Source organism: Meles meles, chromosome 15, assembly GCF_922984935.1.
Source record: "Meles meles chromosome 15, mMelMel3.1 paternal haplotype, whole genome shotgun sequence".
NCBI classification, from domain to species: domain Eukaryota; kingdom Metazoa; phylum Chordata; class Mammalia; order Carnivora; family Mustelidae; genus Meles; species Meles meles.
The window spans coordinates 41,038,992-41,060,867 of record NC_060080.1 but is presented as its reverse complement, the minus strand read 5'-3'; the positions used below and the strand labels follow the sequence as shown (position 1 = coordinate 41,060,867).

General features: G+C 43.4%; 1 protein-coding gene across 1 annotated transcript in view; it reads left to right on the top strand.

Moving 5' to 3' along the window:
- The window catches only part of DNAH6 (dynein axonemal heavy chain 6), a 227,139-nt gene that overhangs the window by 126,621 nt on the left and 78,642 nt on the right, over positions 1–21,876 (top strand). The window contains exons 46-58 of the mRNA XM_045978683.1: positions 1,901–2,053; positions 3,352–3,492; positions 5,241–5,483; positions 6,836–7,003; positions 7,488–7,723; positions 8,818–9,079; positions 10,153–10,276; positions 11,443–11,639; positions 13,013–13,216; positions 14,140–14,265; positions 15,990–16,154; positions 18,332–18,399; positions 20,658–20,838. Coding sequence (XP_045834639.1) covers positions 1,901–2,053; positions 3,352–3,492; positions 5,241–5,483; positions 6,836–7,003; positions 7,488–7,723; positions 8,818–9,079; positions 10,153–10,276; positions 11,443–11,639; positions 13,013–13,216; positions 14,140–14,265; positions 15,990–16,154; positions 18,332–18,399; positions 20,658–20,838 — 2,268 coding nt within the window. The remainder of the gene's footprint in view (positions 1–1,900; positions 2,054–3,351; positions 3,493–5,240; positions 5,484–6,835; positions 7,004–7,487; positions 7,724–8,817; positions 9,080–10,152; positions 10,277–11,442; positions 11,640–13,012; positions 13,217–14,139; positions 14,266–15,989; positions 16,155–18,331; positions 18,400–20,657; positions 20,839–21,876) is intronic.

Below are 21,876 nucleotides of genomic sequence, written 5' to 3'. Positions count from 1 at the left end.
GCTCAAACTTTTTAAAACTAAAAAGTTAACTAAAATAAAAGGATAAATGATAGATTTCTTAAATATTTACATCAATTATTAGAGGCAAAGGTTTATTTTGTAATATGACAATTACTCATTCAAATTGAAAAGTAAACTCCAATGTATAAATGGTTACAATTTGAGTTTTAACAGAAAATAATAAATGTGGAATCATATTTGCCCTTGCTAATAATCAAAGAAATGCACACTAAATTCTCCCAAAGCAAATTTCTCCCTAAACTAGCAAAAATGTGTTAAGTTTAATGAAATCTTACTTGAATTGAATGGGAAATTTAAAAATCTTCAAAATCCAGAAACTATTCATGGACTTTAATTGCTAATCCCACTCCTGGGAATTTTTTTTTTTTTTTAATTTATTTGCCAGACAGATCACAAGTAGGCAGAGAGGCAGGCAGAGAGAGGTGGGGAGGGGGAAGTAGGCTCCCCACTGAGCAGAGAGCCGGATGTGGGGCTCGATCCCAGGACCCTAAGATCATGACCTGAGCTGAAGGCAGAGGTTTTAACCCACTGAGCCACCCAGGCGCCCTGGAATTTTTTTTTTTTTTTAGATTTTTTTATTTATTAGAGCCAGAGAGTGAACAGGGGGCAGGAGAGAGGAACAGAGAGAGAAGGAGAAGCAGACTCCCCACTGAGCAGGGAGCCTAATGTGGGGATCAGATCCAGGACCCTGAGATCATGACCTGAGCAGAAGGCGGATGCTTAACTGACTGAGGAGCTACCCAGGTGTCCCCCACTCCTGGGAACTTATTCCCAGGAAATACTCCAACTGGGGAGAAAAGCTGTAGACCTACATATGTTCTTAAAATGTAAACAAGACTGTGGACCATTTAAGTCCGTGTAAAAATATGGCACATGAGCTCAGTAGTGAGTTATGCTCCCACTAATGGTTATAAATACAATGAGTACTCCCCAGAATTATGGATAAATATTTATGAGAAAATGTTAGCTGAAAAAAGGCAGAATATGAAATGGTTACATAGGGACGCCTGGGTACCTCAGTTGGTTAAGCATCCAGCTCTTGGTTTTGACTCAGGTCATGATCTCGTGGGTCGTTAGATCCAGCCCCACATTGGGCTCCATGCTCATCAGGGAGTCTGCTCAAAAAGTCTCTCTACTCCTCCCCTCATTTGCATGCCTACATGTGCACACATGCTCGCTCTCTCAGATAATTTTTTTAAATAAATGTAAAATAAAATGTTCATACATATTACTTGAACCATGTAAAAGATGAATGCCTTTTAAGAAACAATAGAGGAACGAGAAATGAAAAATCAATGTACTTCTGTGTTAGAATATATATATATATATATATTAAGATTTTATTTACTTATTTGACAGACAAGTAGACAGAGAGGCAGGCAGAGACAGAGGAGGAAGCAGGCTCCCTGCTGAGCAGAGAGCCTGATGCAGGGCTCGATCCCAGGACCCTGGGATCATGACCTGAGCTAAAGGCAGAGACTTTAACCCACTGAGCCACCCAGGTGCCCCTATATATATATATATTTTTTTTTTAAGATTTTATTTATTTATTTGACAGAGAGAGACACAGTGAGAGAGGGAACATAAGTGGGGGCAGGGGATGAGAGGGAGGAGCAGGCTTCCCGCTGAGCATGGAGCGCAATATGGGGCTCCATCCCAGGACCCTGGGATCATGACCTGAGCCAAAGGCAGATGCTTAATGACTGAACCACCCAAGTGCCCCTGATTTTACCTCGATGTTAGAATATTAAGATTCTAATTTTTAAGGTTTTTTTTTTAAAGATAAAATGAACTCAAAGTGAATTTTGATTAAATATTTGGTTTACAATTCACATGTAATAAATGTAAACTGGTTGGATCATTCTGCTCTCTTCTACAGATTGTAGTGGAGGAGTTCCTGGAAGATATAAATAACATCCTGAACTCTGGCGAAGTGCCCAATTTATTTGAAAAGGATGAACTGGAACAGGTTTTAGCAGCCACCAGACCAAGAGCAAAAGAAGTAGGCATTTCCGAGGGGAACAGAGATGAGGTAGGACATGTCACAATGGTGCCAGGGCTTTAGTAAAACAAAAAGTTGTGTTAGTGTCCCTTCATTTCTTTTTCTTTTTTCTTTCTTTTTTTTTTTTTAACAATCTACAAATCTCTTTGAGGAGTCCATGGATGGATTTTTTTCCCCAATATTTTTGCTTTCCTTTGTCATTCTATGTATTTTACTCCTTGCATTCAAAGCTTTGGTTCACCAGACTTCCAGAGAGGTCAGTGGAAAGCAGAAAACAGAAACCCTACTGCTCCACGGAGGTCATAGTCTTGTGCCTTATCCTTCTTTCAACACAAATGGATTTCACACATCCTCAGTGCCCTGCCTGAGGAGTCCAGTACTTTTGATTCCCTTGCCTATCAGCAAGGTCAGTGCACCTGAAACAGAAATGGATTCCCCCACCTCTCCGGGCCCAGTGCTATCTCAGGAACCACCCAGCTCCTGTCCTCTTCCATTTCTCCAACACAGTGCTGGATTCCATATGCTGCTGTTGCTCTGCCCCAGTGCTTTCCCTTGCTTCTGGACTTTCTTCAACTTATTTGACCATTCTTTCTTATGCCTTCTCCTCTGTGGCCTTTTGTGAAATCTCCTCTACTGCGAGGTCAGAGCTGGTACGGACAAACAGCAGGGTCTACTTGAGCTGACGAAAGCAGAAAGGGGTTTATTTGAGGAAACCAGAATCACAGGGAGAGCACAAGAAAAGGACTCCAGGCTGAATTCCTCAGTATGGCCATGAAATGCTTGCAGTGGAAGTCAGTCCTCTTCCAGTCAGGGAAGCTGCCGAGCCCGGAAGCCACTGAGCCCGTCAGCATTCAGGGTGCTGCCAGCGCAGCTGCCATACCCACAGCCACACATCCCAGCCTCATCAGGACACAGCTGCGGAAGGAGCCACATCCACACATAGTTGCTCAGATAGTTGCTCCAGACCCACGCCGCTTCGGCTAGACTCTGCCCCCACACAAATGGTGGCCCTGCCCCCATCTGTCTCCTCCAGTGACCTCTACCCCAAAGCACAAACTTGTAGGAATACCTCTCTCCACCTTATTCAAGAGGCCTCCTTAAAAACGCTGACGAGGAGAATCTACATCGCATCTAGAATCCTAGTTGCAGTGGAGTCTGCCAAATGGCGTTTTTCATCTTTCCAGGCTGCGTGAGGGGTGGGAATGGAGGCTGACCCATCTGCTACACTAACGTTTTTATTTGGTATTGGTAGACCCAGAGGCATTAGCTAACACTCATTTTCATTATTACCTTGCCCTTATTTTAATTAAAAAATATGTTTTTGTCAGGTGTTTCAGCACTTTATCAGCAGAGTCCGTCAGAAGCTGCACATTGTTCTCTGTATGAGTCCCGTAGGGGAGGCCTTTCGGTCCCGATGCCGGATGTTTCCATCCCTTGTGAACTGCTGCACTATTGATTGGTTTGTCCAGGTTGGTGACATCCCAGGATAGTACCTCTCTGGAAAGTTGGATTCACTTGTTGTTGTTTTTTTTGTTTTTTTGTTTTTTTTAAGATTTTATTTATTTATTTGACAGAGAGAGACCACAAGTAGGCAGAGAGGCAGGCAGAGAGAGAGAGAGAGAGAGAGAGAGGGAAGCAGGCTCCCTGCTGAGCAGAGAGCCCGATGCGGGACTCGATCCCAGGACCCTGAGATCATGACCTGAGCCGAAGGCAGCGGCTTAACCCACTGAGCCACCCAGGTGCCCCTTGTTGTTTTTTTTTAAAAGTAGGCTCCACACCCAAGTTGGAGTCCAACATAGAGCTTGACCTCACCACCCTGAGATCAAGACCTGAACTGAGATCAAAAGTCAGAGGCTTAACTAACTGAGCCACCCAGGTGCCCTGGATTCACTTGATTTGAAAGGGGTAACACATTGCCCAAGAATAACTCAAGGGTACTTGCTTTTAGCTTTAAAGCCTGCTAGGAATTTATTCCTAAGCAGCGGACAACAATGATAACGATCGAACAAAGGCTAAACAGAATTTGTAAAAGAAGAGGAGACTATTGAATTTAGCAATGTGGAAAGTATTGGTCATCTTGAGAAGAGCCTGGTTTCAGTGGAGTGATGGGGGTGGGGGGGAAGGTTCAAGAGAGAAGAAAGGAGAGGAATCAGAAACAGTGAACATAGGTGATTGTTCCAAGGAGTTCTGTCCTTAAAAGAATACCAAGAGCTGGGTGGTAGTTACAGGGGTAGGTGAGGTCAAGTTTTTAAGGAGGAAACACAAATAGCATGTATGTATGCTGATGGAAATGATCCAGAAAAGAAATATAGAGTTAAGTGTAGTTGTACCAGTGGCATTGAATAGGCAAGAAGAGATGGGATGGAGTCATCAGTGAAGGGGTCGGCCTGGGCAGGGAGCATGCACAGTGTACCCCAGAGGAACAGGAGCGGGGGGCAGAGTAAATGAGCACAGATAACAGGGAGATGGGAAGATGTAGGGGGTGAGAGGTCTCGAGTTGTTTTCATTGCTTCTGTTTCTTTTGGTGATGTGGGAAGTGAGGTCATCAGCTGAGAATGAAATGGAAAGAGGAAGTGTTAGCAGTGGTAGAAGCTTTTCTGGGCTGTACTAGGAACCCACTCGAGCTACTTGTCATGAAGTTAAAGTGAGGGCAGTTGGCATGGTTGTGTGTTTTTCTCTAGCCATGATCAACTACACAGTCACAGACATGGCGTGACGGAGAGTTGCATTTGACTAAGGTTCAGCGGGCATTGGTGGTATAGTGGTGAGCATAGCTGCCTTCCATTTGACTAAGGTTCAGGTGAGTGCAGAGAAACAAGATAAGAGCAAAGAAGTTGAAGAGGTGAAGAGGACAGTGATTATAATAATGGACCTGCATAATAAACAGAGTAAGGACTTGAGGTCCTCCCAATGTATGTGATTTTTTTTCGGTGGAATTATTCTAAGCACACCCATTCATTTATTCATTCAATTAACCAATCCTGACTGAAAAATTTCCACATGCTAGACACTGTGCCGGGGATAGAAAATCCAGCCCAGACCCCTCTCTAATGAACTCAGCCGTTCAGTTCATTACACATTACAGACATGAGTAGGAATTCATTGGGTAAAAGTGGGGACAAAGCAAGAAAGAGGTCTGGAGAAATGCATTTTCTTACTTGTTAAAACATATATTATAAAAAGGAGCAACAGATTTTCCAAACTATACCTTTAACAGTGGCCCAGAGAAGCACTTCTTTCTGTGTCAAAGACATTTTTCACAAACATCGATGCTGGAAATGAAGAACTGAAAGAAAAGCTTTCCCTCATGTGTGTTAACGTTCACCTGAGCATCTCTACTATGGCGGAACGTTACTACACAGAGCTCCGCAGGCGGTACTACACGACGCCTACCTCCTACTTGGAGCTCATCAATCTCTTCCTGACTATGCTGAGTGGGAAGAAGCAGCAGCTGGTTTCAGTAAGTGTAATATTATCAATAAAAAACTTTTTTTTTGTTGTTTGAACTCAAGACTTGCCAGAACTAGCAGAAGATCTACATGCTGTCTTGCCTGCTAGAAACTTCTCCACCCCGACTTGTGCCCTTGACAACCCACAACAGACAAAAAAGATGAGAAGAATGTCTCATCTTGTCAGCCGGGAGGTCTTCCCCTTCCTTGATATGTATATTTTTTCTACTGTCCTTTACCTAAGCCTGCCTCAGTGGAATGAGATGGACGCTGTAACAGCAGCAAAGTGAGGCAGTGAATCAGACATCTCTGCAGTATTTCATGAGGAGAACCTTTTGCTAAGCAGCAGAGTTGGAGTTTGGGGCTTGACATGTGTCCATAGTTGCCATTAAGAGCAAGGACTTCAGTGTCAGGCAGACCATACACAACCTATGTTCTGCCTCTTTCTTGCTGTCCAACCCTGAGCACATTTTGTAACTTCCAGGTCTTAGTAGAAAATAAGAATTTTCTGTAAGAATTTCTATACCTACCCTTCGGATTGAGTGGAGTTTAGATCAGATACTGTTTGTGAAGAGCTTGGAGTATGATCTGACCCCTGTGAGGTGCTCAGGAAAGAGTGGCTGCCGCCACCATCACCACCCGCAGGCTATTACCACGAGCTGAGATTGTCAACATTTTAATCAAAATTAAAATAGACGGACAGACCATTAAGATATTTTTAATGTTTTTCAGAGGATTTTTACTGGTAAATAAATACATGCTTTTTTTAAAATAACTTGTTAGATATTTTGGAACCTGTCAATTCGAACCAGGTTTCTGACTCACCTTGAGAAAATAGTTATTCTCGGCTGTCTCCTCTTCTAGGTACTGCTTCTTTGGTCCTATCCAGAAGTTTCTTACCACTGGGAAGTAGGGTTCAGATCCAGCAACCAGAGCTGAGTTCCCAGAACACTGCCTCCCAGAACACTGACAAGTTCTTAGCTCTGCTTACCCATCTTGAGGAAACAAGTTCCTAGAGATGTGGCCTCCAGAAATTCCTATCTGAACTTATCCCTTGTTCGTTCAATGAGCTGCCAAACTGCCAAGCTAAGGGAATAAAAATATGATGTGGTTCCTCAGTGAGTCCACAGTCCAGTGCCACGCCAACCGCTGTGCCTAGGGAGCATGGATCTAGACCCACTGTGGTGAATGTCACGACCATTTCCTAGAGTTCTGTTACCTGAAGATTTCTGTCCATTCACAATTTTAATTATTACAAACTGATTTACCAACTCTGTAGATGTAAAATTTTAGTACATGAGTTAGAGATGCCAAGAAATGTATTGTTTATAATACTCACAGATATATTTTTTTTGTCATCCAGGCACGTGACCGAGTGAAGAACGGTCTCACCAAGCTATTAGAAACCAATGTACTCGTCGATAAAATGAAATTAGAGCTCTCAGCTTTAGAACCTGTCCTTTTTAAAAAATCACAAGATGTTGAAGCCCTGATGGACAAATTGGCAGTGGATCAAGAGAATGCCGATCAGGTATGCCGCACTCCTGACATTGTGGGTGAGAAGGCTCTGATCACCAGCCGATCACCTGTATGTCATGACACGGGACTGGATATTTTCAATTTTTGTATGTCCTTACAATAATTAAATGATAGTTTCAGCAATGCTTTTAAGTTATAAACAGTCTACCTTCAATGAATCAGGCTGGTTCTCTCCCTGAGACTGAGTGAACCCAATGAGTGGGACAGAGAGTGGTGAGAAAAGTGCCCTCAACAAATATAAACCAGCAGCTCCTCATCTTCTAAGAAGGGACAGTTTGTTCTAAGAGCTTTAGCTCAGTTATCCCATCAGCCTACCTGAGATGGACAAAGGAGAGCCTAAAATGTACAGTAGCTAATCCTCTTTCAGTATTGATTCAATTGCCAGGGGCAAATAGGATGTACTGTTACTGGCTTTGTTTTTAAACATTGAAATGCAAATCCTGACACCACCTAAGCAGCCGCATTTCCATGGTTAGGTCCGTAGCATTGTGCAGGAAGATGAAGCGACAGCAAAAGTGAAAGCTGAGGAAACCCAAGCAATAGCTGATGATGCTCAGAGAGACCTTGAAGAAGCTCTCCCTGCCCTTGATGCTGCTAATAAAGCCCTGGACTCTCTAGATAAAGCGGACATATCGGAAATCAGAGTTTTTACAAAGCCCCCAGATATGGTCATGACTGTTATGGAAGCGATTTCTATTCTCTTGAATGCCAAGTGAGTATATCCATAATCATGCGTTACCAAAAATGCATGGGGGAATTGCTTTGGTGTTTTTCTACATTTTCGTTTATATGTGCTCATTCTCTTCTCTCCCTTCTCACTGATTTGGTCAGTCATTAAACAGATTGATTCAACAAGCATTTTTTTGAGCATCTGTGTTGTTCTAGATGATGGAAGATACAAAGCTCTTCTCTATAAGACGCATATAGGATAGTGGGGAGACAGACATGAAAAATAATAATTTCAAGATATGCAATATTTGCATAGTACCAGGACTCCCCCCCCCCCCACAAAAAAAATGCTTGTAGGTTTCTGAGTGATGATGCTCAGGTGGAAAGCGAGACTGTGGGGAGATGCTTGTGGACTGGGATGGGGCTGGGGAGAAGGGCAGTGGTGACAGCAGGCAAGGTCTTGTGTTTCATCCTGGAGATACGTAGTTTTCAAACGTTCTTTAGTAATACAAACTTTTTTCAATAAAAATTATAAGAAATCTTTCTATGTAAAACTGATCATGCAAGGGTAGAGGGCTCAGGGGATCCCTGCCCAACTTCCCTGCTCACTCTCTGGCCAGCACTTAAGTGGGGCTGGGGAGTCCTGCAAAGTGCAAACAAAAAGCTCCTGCCAGAGGGGACTGAGAACCATTGAGCATTTTCAACATAATCAGCTTTTCATGTGAGAGAGAGAAGGCTGGCAAAAGGTCACGAGGGGCAGGGTTGACGGAGAAACATAAAACCAGGTGATCTTAGTGTCCTGGCAAGATATTTTAAGGACCTAAACTAAGGCAAATGGGATAAAAATGTGAGGGCTGGGGCATTGTGAAAATAAAACTATTCTTTCTGTAATATCTTACATTTCTAAAACTCTGATTTCTTTCTCTACCAAAATGGGGTTGGATGAAACATTAGTCATTCAGGAATGTCTCCCCAGGAATTGTGGTGTACTTAACTACCAATGACTGGGATTAGAGTATCAAGATTAAAACGACCCACTGATTGGGATAATATCTTAATGCTCTCAAAAGACCACATTCCTTTTGTTCTTAAATTACTTTATTACAGTGCTATTAACTTATCCCATCTGTCTTTCAGGCCTGATTGGCCAACAGCCAAGCAACTTCTTGGTGATTCTAACTTTCTAAGAAGACTTTTAGAATATGATAAGGAAAACATAAAGCCTCAGATATTGGCAAAACTTCAGAAGTATATTAACAATCCTGATTTTGTGCCTGAAAAAGTAGAGAAGGTGTCCAGAGCGTGTAAATCCATGTGCATGTGGGTCAGAGCGATGGATTTATACTCTAGGGTAGTCAAAGAAGTCGAACCAAAGAGACAAAAACTCCGTGCTGCACAGGTACATTATTTGTGTTGCAACATTTTATACAATTAAAGGCCATGCTCATTAATCATTCAAGCTCCTGTGGCTTTGAAAATTGGTTTTTGTTGTAGCAAAAGAGCTGGGGAAGATTGTTCTTTCAGAAACGACCTCTATAATCAGCCCTTTCCCAACATGAAGGGAAAATGAGTTCTTAGCATATTCGTATCATCAGGCCGGTGATATTTTTGAGGTGCCTTTTCGCTCTAGCATATGATGCTCTGGGTTGTGTTTGCTACTACTCCTGCACTCCGTGGTGGCTTCTGAGGTTCTAAAGCCAGCTTGAGCCACAGTCGGATGTGAAGCCCCAAGCAGAGCAAAGAACACTCACGGAGAGCAGCAGGTTACTGACAGAACCGCCTCGCTAGAGCAGGAGTGGCAAACTTTCCCTGTGAAGACCTGGAGAGTAAATATTCTACGTTTTGCTGACTATCGGGTCTCCATGGCAACTCCTGAGCTCTCCTATTGCAGCTCAGGCACTGCCATCAATGCTCCGCGCATGAGAAAGCATAGCCATGTTCCGGCGTCACTTTACTTCTGTACACAGGAGTTTGAGTTTACACAATTATCATGTGTCAGGAAATATTCTTCTTCTCTTAATCCCCCCCCCAACCATTTAAAAATCTAAAACCAGTCTTAGTTTGCTAACTGTACAAAAACAGGCAGCAGGCAGACCCCTGCTCTAGAGAACTCGTTAGGAAAGATTAGTTTTCCCAATTGTGTCAATCTTTTATTTATTTCATCATTTAAAGTTAATCCATTGTAGTAACTAATTAATCCCAAATGCTTTGGGATTAATGTGCAATGGTACTTCTGTTTCTCTGTTCCTTTTATGACTTATTTTGTTGGGCTTTGTTTCTTGTTTTGTTCTGTTGTGCTTCTAGTCTTATATTTTACTTTATCTGTGTTTTAACTTTGTATACCATATCAAAATATTTTGAGACATGAAAAAGAACATAAATCCTATTTTTTAAGTGTGTTATAAGTGGGCAAATTTGATTTTCTTTGGGGACCTCGGATTTTCATTTTAAGTATTTACTTAATTGTATTAGGCTGAACTTGATATTACAATGGCCACTCTGAGAGAAAAGCAAGCATTACTAAAGCAAGTAGAGGATCAAATACAAGCCTTACAAGATGAATATGACAAAAGTGTGAATGAGAAAGAAAGCCTAGGTAAGTAACTCATGAAATTTATGGTGGTGAGGAAATCCCTGATTTTTTTTTTATTTAAATTCAATTAGCCAACATATAGTACATCATTAGCTTCAGATGTAGAGTTCAGTAATTCATCAGTGATGTATAACACCCTGTGCTCATCATATCATGTGCCCTCCTTAATGCCTGTCACCAAGTTACCGCATCCCCCACCCCCAACCCCCAACCCCTCTAGCAAGCATCAGTTTGTTTCCTGGAGTTAAGAGTCTCTCATGGTGGGCACCTGGGTGGCTCAGCTGGTTAAGTGCCTGCCTTTGGTTTGGGTCATGATCCCAGAGTCTTGGAATCAAGCCCCGCATCAGGCTCTCTGCTCAGTGGGGAGTCTACTTCTCCTTCTCCTTTTGCCTTCCCCACTCGTGTTCTCTCTTGCTCTGATCTCTCTCTCTCAAATGAATAAATAATCTTTAAAAAAAAATAGTCTTTCATGGTTTTCCCCCTGACAACTTCCCATTCCGTTTTTCTCTCCTTTCCCCTATGATCCTCTGCCCTGTTTCCTATATTCCACATATGAGTGAAACCGTATGAAAATTGTCTTTCTCTGATTGACTTACTTCGCTCAGCACAATACCCTCCAATTCCATCTATGCTGATGTAAATGGTAAGCATTCATCCTTTGTGATGGCTGAGTAATATTCCGTTGTATATATATACCACAAGGAGATGCCTGATTTTTAAAAGTAGAGTTTTCAGGCGGTCAGACCTCAGCTTCCATCCAACACGTAGGATGCATTTCCCCAGAGTTACTACACTAACCTTCTAGTGTAACATTAGAGCTGCACATGTGCCACAGGTTCCGCTCCTGAGTGGAAGGCTTGTGGGGACGTGTTCCACTAAACACGGTGCAGCTTATGGATTTGACCCAGAAAATAAGTACTACGCAGACACAGAGAGAGCTATATTCAGCCAGAGTAATGGCGTATCAAAAAGAAGCTGTTTACATGGGAGCGACAAACTTGGACTTGCTTCTGGAATGGGAAATAATGCTGAATTAGTGTGAGGTCTCACAGAGATGCACTGACATCATTAGCTAAGGAATGCTAATGCCACTATAAACAAAAGCAGTGAACAAACTTCTTATATTTTAGGAAAATACTGAATAACATGATTTTCTTAAAATTTTCTAGCAAAGACTATGGCCCTAACCAAAGCACGTCTGATACGCGCTGGAAAGCTGACGGCTGCATTGGGAGATGAGCAAGTTCGATGGGAAGAAAGCATCCAGAAGTTCAATGAGGAGATATCAAATGTCATTGGGAATGTGTTTATAGCAGCAGCTTGTGTTGCCTATTATGGGGCCTTCACAGCCCAGTATAGGAAATTGGTGAGTAAACTCACTTTCTGGGAGGAGTGGTGACAGGCAGAAGCAGGGCAAGGGAATCCTTAGTTTAGAGGGAGACTCTCCAGTGTGAAAGTTCTCCATGACGGAAACTCATTTACACACTCCATAGCCCTCCACCTCCCCCATCAACCAGCAGTGGCCTACCCCTAGGATTCCCTTAACACATTTCTTCCTTTCCTTTCCTGCCGTAGAAAGTTATCATCACTTCCTTATACAGCTCAAGAACCTGGGGGAAGAAAAAGGGCAGGGAGTCCCTACACAACTTATGATCAGCAGTGGCATCTAAAGTCAGCTAGGATGGGGGCACCTGGGTGGCTCAGTCAGTTGAGCGGCTGAGTCCTGATTTCAGCTCAGGTCATGACCTCAGGGTTGTGAGATTGAGTCCCACATCAGACTCTGCATTCAGCTGGGAGTCTGCCTGAGATTCTGTCCCTCTGCCCAACCCCCCATGTCCAGGCTCGCTCTCACTCTTGCGTGCTCTCTCTCTCTCTCATAAATAAATAAGTCTTTACAGTCAGCCAGAATGAAGTGCTCTGAATTGGAGAGACTGCTACAAAGTTTTAGGCAATGGGAAGGAGCAGTAAATGAAATTATTTAGAGAGATTTTCAGGCCATTTTTACGAAATGCCTTCCTAAAAGGGTTTCACCTGGATGCCTGGATGGGTCAGTTGGTCAAGCATCTGCCTTCAGCTCAGGTCATGATCCCAGGGTCCTGGGATTTAGTATCAAAGCAGACTTCCTGCTCAGTAGGGAGCCTGCTTCTCTTCCTCTCCCACTCCCCCGCTTGTGCTCCCTCTCTCGCTGTCTCTCTCTCTTTGTCAAATAAATAAATTTTTTAAAAAAATAAGGTTTCATCCTTGCCCTTGAGTTATAAAACCTAGTTAGTAGAGGACTCATAGACTCAACAGAAGGGTCATCTGGTCCCATGTGAGCAGAGCCAGTGGTGCTTTTGGACGGTCCCATTCACTGAAGGAGGAAACATACCAACATCCTCTGCCCCATCTACTAATTGCTAGTAGCACCCACAGTCATTGTGATGACCCCAAAATTCTCCACATGCTTCCAGGCTCTCCCAGCAGGGATAGTACACCCCTGGTTGAAGACTACTGTGACAGCATTTGTCGTTTATATGTGAGAAAACTGAGGTTCAGATGAGGGGTGACATGCCCAAAGCCACAGCTGGTTTATGGTATGGTTCAAGGCCCCAGATCTCCTGTCAGACAACTTCTTGTGTCCTATGCTTTGATGCCAGGATGCAGTGGAGACCAGCAGAACTTGTAACCATGACATTTTGTGTGTATCCTCATTTTGCTGAGTGTTCCTGACTATACAAGTAAGCTTTCCTCCTCCCACAGCTGATAGAGTATTGGATCCAGGATTGTCTGTCTCTGGAGATTCCAATCAATCCTTCCTTCAGTCTCATTAACATCCTTGGCGATCCCTATGAAATAAGGCAGTGGAACACTGATGGGCTGCCCCGTGACACAATATCAACAGAAAATGGTATTTTGGTTACTCAAGGGAGACGGTGGCCTCTGATGATTGATCCCCAGGATCAGGTGCGTGACACGTGCTTCAGACGTGGAGCAGCCTCCTAGCTTGGCTTCCTGTTAAGCTGTCTGTTCCAAATTGCAAAAGTGGACTTGAACACACTTATAAGATGTTGGGGATTTAGACCTAGAAGGGAGTTTAGAAGTCTTCTAGACCACAAGGTGCCAGGGTGGCTCAGTCAGTTAAGTTGTCTGACTTTTAGTTTCAGCTCAGGTCATGATCCCAACCCTGAGTTGGGCTCTGTACTGAGCAGGGAGTCTGCTTGAGATTCTCTCCTTCCAGTTGCCCCTCCCTAGCTCTCTCTCTCTCTCTCTCAAATAAATAAAGCTTTAAAAAAAAAAAAGGATTCTAGTCCAAGTTCCTAACATTGTGGAGGCAGAAGGTAAAAGAGAAGAGTCCGCCTGCTCTGCATACTTGATTTTGATTGGTTTTCTTTACAGGGTTAACCTTTAGTTTTCTGTTTTCTGTGGGAGCAGAAATTCATTCCCATATAGTTCTTGTTCTGAAAAGGTCTGAAGAGTCAGAATGAAGTCAGAATAGGATGGGTTTTTAGGGCAAGCCTGCCTGGAATTTACAGAATCCTATTATCTGACTCCTAAATCCATGGATTATACTGTTCTAAGAGGGTTTAGAAAAGGGAGCTGTTGTCAGAGCAAGAAAGACAAGTTTGAATACATTAAGGATGGGCTTTTTCCCTATACATGTCTCTTCTTTATTTGTTCCCAATTTGAATAAATGGAAGAATCCCAAACACTAGGGTTTAAAAGATGTTTTTATTTGCGGAGGGGTAGTATTTTATTTTATTTTTTTCATCTTTCAAACCTGTTTCTAAATTGAGCAAAATTTCTAAACTTTACTCTTAAAAACTTTCACTTTCTAGTCATTTGTAAAACTCTAAGTCCGGTGTCCTGCTCTGTGCTTTCTCAAACAGGCAAACCGTTGGATAAGGAACAAGGAAATGAAAAGTGGTATAAAGATCATTAAGCTTACGGATAGTAATTTCCTACGTACACTCGAAAATTCAATCCGACTTGGTTTGCCGGTCTTACTGGAAGAGGTTTGGTTGCTTTTCGCTTTTTTTTTCTCCAGTTCGATTTCAGACCATATCTGGAATCTTCTATGGGCCACACCTGCATCATGGTAGAGACACCAGTGAGCTCCATTGGCGAATTGCTCAAACCGATCGCTTTGCTCCTTAAACAGTGTACTGTCATGTGGGGAGCAATCCGATGACTGAGTGATTTTTCTGATTCCAGACATGGTTTTGGTGTTGATGGGATGGGCTGTTTCCTGACACTGCTGAATCTTGGGCCTGTGGTGGCTCTTGATGGGGAGCTGCCGTGGAAGTGCGGAGCGGCAGTGCCAAGGGGCTCTGCAGTCTATAGTGGGGCCTGTCTACACACGCTGACGACAGGAAATCAACAAACATTCCAGAGGGCATAAATAATATTACTCTGTACCCTTCTAGCCTTGATCAACACAGGCAAAGTTCTGTACTGGGTCCCAGGCCCTCGCTCAAACCCTGGAGTTACAGGGGAGGGTAAAGTCTCCCCAGACCTTTGCTGAAGTTATGCTAGGCCCAAACTGGATTCTTAAACCCTGGCTTGCGTTGTAACACAGGAGACCCTAGGGGAATTTCTTCTCTCACGGCAGGGCACAAAAGATTTTCTATGATGTTCTGCCCCTGGACGGCAGGCCTTGTAACTGTAGCTGAGTGCTTGTGGGAGCCGGGGATGGGCCCTGGTCAGCACACCAGCCAGAGCAGGATATTCTCTGACCAGGCCTGTCCTGCTTTCTGTGACATGGAGTCAGTCATTGATTGACATGCACCTAGCTGCTTTTTACAGTGATATTTTTCCAACTTCCTCTCCACCCATTCATGGGTGTGAAATGAAGTTCGTCCATCTCAACCAGCCATTTTTAATGAAATAGAATAGATTTTTAAGAGCACAAAATGGTATCATAGATGGGAATGGAAATTTTATCTCATGAACTTTTAAGAGAACAACTTATATTCTTCAGTATCATGTCACAGTATGCAATAGGTTTGTTAACTATGGATTACAATCAAATTTTGACAGTTCCTGGGCCATCCCCCATCACACCCGTGCTGACATAAGGATGTTTTTTATGAGGTCCAACAGAAGAGTCTACATACCCAAGTTCTTGCCAACGATCAAATTCGCTTTGCGGGAACGAAAATAACTATCATTATTTCCACAAACTTTTTCTGTAAAGAGCCAGATGCTTTAGTTTTTTTAGGTCACATACAGTCCCCGTACAAGTACTAGTCAAACAAATATTCTTCTTTGTTTTGGTTTGGAATTAAGGTTTTGTTTTTACAACCCTTTAACGGGGTGAAAGTAGTTTTCAGCTTAAGAGCCATACAAACACAGGCCCGGGAGAGCAGGATTTGGCCTGCAGATTGTCATCCCTTGTCTTAGAACAGCCAGGAGAGTAAAGAGATTATTTGTGTGGGTGCTGTTGAAGGGCCACCTGTGGAGATGCTCCTTTCTCAGATTCTTTCTCATGTGCATGAACGATATGTACAATTCCTCTAAACATCTGTATGGCCTTCATATGATCTTATTTTCTTAGACTACCAATAAGATAACCACTGGAAAATGTACACCGTGAGAGGACCTGAGTGCACAGGGAGAGAAATACCTATGAGATCCCTGGAAAATTGCTCAAAGTAAAATTGGAGACCTAAGAAATCTAGAGAAATTAGTGCCATCAATTTTAATGACTTTTTTTTTGTATTCTATTTTAACTTTCCAGCTTAAAGAAACCTTGGATCCAGCTCTAGAGCCCATTCTCCTGAAGCAGACGTTCATAAGTGGTGGACGGCTGCTCATTCACCTTGGAGACTCAGATATTGACTATGACAAAAACTTTAGGTTCTACATGACAACCAAATTGCCAAATCCACACTACCTGCCCGAGGTATGAGCTGCTGGTCTGGACTTCCCAGCCCAAGTGGACTATTAACGTGTGTGGGTCTCTGACGTTTGGTGGGCGCTCTCCCCCATCCCTCTTGCCCCTCTGCTCTGCCACCCCCGTTCCTTCCACTGTCCTCCACTCTTGCTTCTCTGCTGCATCCTGATATCGATTCCAGTTGCCCTTGTGCTTGCCATTCAGCTTGACTTGAGTCCCTCCCAACCTGGTCCCTAGGCACTGCCTTGTCAGCTACCCTGGGCACCTCTTCAGCGCTCTCTCCATCTCCCTCCCAGCCCACAGCTGTTTGCACGACACAGAGCAGCTCTCCCTTCTCCTTCTCCCTCCTGCAGCTCAAGGCCATTTGTGCCCCTCTTGCTGTGGCCCGTAAAGGAAATAGGGCTTCTCAGAAAGTCTGTGGGGGAGAGGCAGATGTGCCAGTATGAACATTTGCAAATGCCCGTGGCCTACAGCCCCAAATAAAGAAGTTGCTGGCTTGAAAACGCTAGTGACTGGCACCACTGGAGAATCATGACTCACACATTCAGTGTGCCTGTACTAAGCGTTCTGGAGGAGGGGGCATCTTGTGCTCCCGCATGCCCTTAGACCTTGAGGGGATCTCTGTGGACCCTACTTCCGCACACGTCCCTGAGTCCCTGAGCTATGATAGGATCGGAAGAACTACTCTCGTGCTGCAGAGCCCAAGGCAATTACAATGGAAATGAAGGCCGCTGGGTCTCCTTTCTCCCTTCCTGCACGGGGTCCCAGGGGGTCTCTCGTCCCCGCCAGTCCCTCGGTGCTGCCACAGCTCCAGGCACGGCTGCACGCTCCACAGGTCTTCTCAGCATGGCGGGTCTCCCCTTCTCCAACAGGGCCCACACACTGAGGGAAGGAACTTCCCAAATGAGAACTTACTCCTTCATCTCTCCTCCCATCCCCCCCAAAATAAAATCCTTGCATATACCATTCCAAATGGTGTCATTTTCCGTTGAGTTGCTGATTTTCTGACAGCTGCCTGTCTTCACTCAATGTGCTCAGGTTAGATGAAGCGGGCATGCTTCTGGAATAAGAGGAGGGAAATGCCGCTAAAGCCCAGGTCAGCCTTGAGGGGTATAATTTTCATAGCCACTGCCAGAGCTCACGTCCCAAGATGCATGTGAAGTTTAGAAGAGTGACCAATGCACCGACGACTTACAACCATCTCACTTACGCATATTTTGAGAGGGAGCATCGCACACCTTACCCAGCACCAGCTCCGTGACTACGGCTCACTTATTCCTTGTCCTGGATCCTCAAGTCAATTAACCAAAAAGTGGAGATAAAGCCGACTTCAGGGATTCGTTGTGTAGATTAAATAAGAATAACGTGTAAAATATGGGACGTTCACTCTTTTTTTTTTTTTTTTTGCTGTTAACTTAAGTAATGTCAGAATACTATAGCAACTATTTTTCATAAAAACATTACAGTGACACAATATATATATAAAGCCCTATTGTTAATCATCACTTCTTTTCAACAAGGACAAACTATGTACATGTCACTCTGAGTGATATTAGTACCTCATTTGATCTTCACAAATACCCTGTGGTTATAACGATTACCATCCCAATTTTTAAAGATTTTATTTTATTTATTTGACAGAGAGAGAGAGATCACGAGTAGGCAGAGAGGTAGGCAGAGAGAGAGAAGGAAGCAGGCTCCCTGCAGAGCAGAGATCCCGACACGGGGCTCGATCCCAGGACCCTGAGATCATGACCTGAGCCAAAGGCAGCAGCTTAATCCACTGAGCCACCCAGGCGCCCCACCATCCCAATTTTTAAATCTCAGGAACTGAAGCTCAGCAGGAATGAGTGCCTTGTCCAGCATGCACTAAAGGGTGTACCTGGAATCGGAACCCAATCTTTCTAACCCTCTGCTGGCTCACCTTTCCTTAAAGCACCATGTAGGACTCTATAACTATGGCCTGTGAGGGACAGGGGTGTCACTTGTACTGCACGGAAAATCATATTAGGATACTGTAAGACACAGTGTGGGTGGTGGGGGTATGGGGGTGTGGGTTTGTTCACAACTAGACCTGAGGGACATCCAGCTGGGTAATAATGGGCCCTGTTTTACTAAAGAAAGCACTTCTTATTTTACCCATCTGAACTTAAGCATTTTTATATAAATCTATGGTTTTCTTTCAGGTGTGCATTAAAGTTACCATTATCAATTTCACCGTAACCAAATCAGGTCTAGAGGATCAACTGCTAAGGTAAAAAGAAAAAGGGAGAGGGAGGAGCAAGCAAAGTTTCCTAATATTTTGTTTAGAAATTGTGACAAAACATTTTTTAAATTATTTTTATTAACATATAATGTATTCTTATCCCCAGGGGTACAGGTCTGTGAATCACCAGGTTTACACACTTCACAGCACTCACCATAGCACATACCCTCCCCAATGTCCATAACCCCACCACCCTCTCCCTACCTCCCTCCCCCCAGCAACCCTCAGTTTGTTTTGTGAGATTAAGAGTCTCTTACAGTTTGTCTCCCTCCTGATCCCATCTTGTTTCATTTTTTCCTTCCCTACCCTCCGCAACCTCCACTAACCTCGCAAATTCCTCATATCATAGAGATCATATGATAATTGTCTTTCTCTGATTGACTTATTTCGCTCAGCATAATACCCCCTAGTTCCATCCACGTTGTTGCGCAAAGAAAACATTTTAATGTGTGAAAGCACCACTCATGAGTCCTCAGTCATAAAGATGATAGTAAATAAATGACCAGGTTCTTCAGCTCTTGTTACTTTTGCAGCTGCCAGACTTGCTCACAGTCTTCTCAAGGAGATCCAGGATATACCCTTAATTCTCAACCATGATTTGGGCTGGGCCTTCAGCCCGGCCCTGCCTCTTCCCCTTCACTGGGGTTTCCAATCTTGGGCAAGTGAATGAAGTCTGTCGTCCTGTGGTTCCTTGAGATGCTTTCCTCTATACCTGTGAGAAAAACTCCCAAATATAGCTTTCCTGTTTTACTTGTCTACAGGTGTTTTCTTGGTATACTTAATTGACCTACATTTGCCCACCTCAAAAAATTAAATACTCTCCTTTAGCATACTCTGTGATTAAATCTCTACTTCCCAAAAATGAGATTATGAATTGTCGATAGTAATTATCAGAATTAGCCAAGAGATTTATGAAATAAAATAAATTTTAAGGATTTATTGAAGTAATAATTACATGGTTAAAAACTCATGTGTGAGTAGATATGTATATGTGTGTATATGAGTGTGTGTGTATATACATACATTAATGTTAAAGGAAAAGATTAGACCCATGTTCAAAATAAGTTGTCAAGTTCAAATAAGAGTCAAGTCAGAACTGGGTCAAGATCATCCTGATTTATTCCTATTATCACTGAGTTTAAGTCTGGTTTTCCTTGTTTATTTTAGGAGTCTATTCTTGCAGCTGCTAACTTGCTTAACTTTTGCTAAGCTAACTTCTTTCGACAAAGGGTATTTCAGCACATTTTACAGACATGTTCTAAGGACATGGCTGAACCATTTCATACCAGTGCACTCCCGTGAAGAGTTCTGCTTAGTTGTGTCATATGTGAGCACGTTAAACTGTGTGGACACGGACAAGTGCCCGGGAAGCAAGAACGTTGAGCCTCCAGTTTAGAGTACAGAATCTCTGGGTTCTAGCTTATACTCCTTTCTTATAGAAAAATTATTCAAACAAAGGACTTGAGATGATGATTTCTTATGGTGTTCATATAATAACTTTTAAAGTTTCTGAACTCGGTTTGTACATAACAAATGAACGACGAGGCCATTCTTCCTAGTGGGTAAAGCACATGCCCTGGAGTCAGCAAAGCCAGGTGCCTGCCCAGCTCTGCGTCTCAGAGCCACGTGAGCTCAGGAGGTGACCCACTAGGGTCTGTTCCCTCAGCTGCAGTGCCCACCTCACAGGAGCATTCAGAGAATTCAAGAAAGTCCGCATAAAGCTCTGAGCAGGGTGCCTGGCACAGAGTGATGCTTAATAAAGATTAGTTCCTGCAAACATAGGGCTGGGAGCAAATTGGGAAAGCACACGTGAAGGGAGATCTAAGTTCACATGTTTAGACAGGGGTGGAACTGGTAAGGCCCCTTTATTAGACTCAGGTAAGACTCGCTTCATGGATTTCCCATAAAAAGAATGTTCCAGGCACCCTCTTCAGCCTGGCACAAGCAAGCATTAGAAACAGAAATTGAATGATTCAGAATATCAAGCACTGAGCAGGTTTTCCGAAGAGAAGATGAGCAGAAGCCATGGGGACTGTGGTAGGGTGTCAGTTTTTAAATACAAGATAAAGAATCAGAACTAACATGTCATTCAGTGAAGAGCCACCGTGCAAACCCAGCAAAAGAGGGGCCTTATGTACTAGGACTTGGCTAGTGGCATTAGTACTCAGCTGAGTAGCAAAGAAAAATAGAAGCAACTTCAGGGCACTGATAAAGCCATAATTTAAGTATTCAAACTTTGGTTCCAGTGATGTGGTACGACTCGAAAAACCCGAGTTGGAAGAACAAAGAATCAAGCTCATTGTGAGGATCAACGCTGACAAAAACCAGCTGAAAACTATCGAGGAGAAAATCCTGAGAATGCTCTTTACATCTGAAGGAAATATTCTGGACAATGAAGAACTTATTGACACACTCCAGGATTCAAAGGCAAGTAAAATATTTTTAGTATTTATAGAAAGTGTGTTGCTTCAGAAGTTACAAATGTCTCTTTTTTTTTAAATCTTTTTTTTTTTAAGATTTTATTTAGTTATTTGACAGAGATCACAAGTAAACAGAGAAGCAGGCAGAGAGAGAGAGAGAGGGAAGCAGGCTCCCTGCTGAGCAGAGAGCCCAATGCGGGACTCGATCTCAGGACCCTGAGACCATGACCTGAGCCGAAGGCAGTGGTTTAACCCACTGGGCCACCCAAGCGCCCTACAAATGTCTCTTTTGAGGGTCCTATAAAGTCTTACAGCAAGAATGGCGGCCACACCTGGGCTGCCTGGGTAGCTTGAGAGTGAGCTCAGCTGGCAGGGCACTTCACCCCCCAGTGGAAGAGGAGGTAAATTGTAGACAACTGTTCCTCTTGTCTGCATTTCTTTTTTTTTTTTTTTTTTAGATTTTATTTATTTATTTATTTGTCAGAGAGAGAAAGAGAGCGTGCACACAAGCAGGCAGAGTGGCAGGCAAGGTGGAGAGAGAAGTAGGCTCCCTATTGAGGAAGGAGCCCGATGTGGGACTTGATCCCAGGACTCTGGGATCATGACCTGAGCTGAAGGCAGCATCTTAACTGACTGAGCCACCCAGGCATCTCTTGTCTGCATTTTTAAAATCAAGCATGTAATGTAAAGAACTGGGACAGGATACAAGTTGAAAGGAAAAGCTGTTACAGTCACGTTAATATCACCTCCTTCAGGAAGCCTCCCCGGTATGCCCAGCCGAAATTAATCTCCTCCTTGGAACACCTGTAGCAACTTATCTGACCCTCTCACAACCCTTGACATTGTTTACCTTATGTCACCATTATCCAATCCCATGTCTTAAATCTCATGTTAGCCTGTTCAATTCGGTGTGGAGTCTGTGACTAGCTCAGCTTGAGATACCTCCTCCAAGGGCTAACCATGGTGCCCTGTACATAACTGGTGCTCAGTAAAAATGTCATGATAGTACAGTAAAGTTAAACACATAGTCTTGTACTAAATTGTT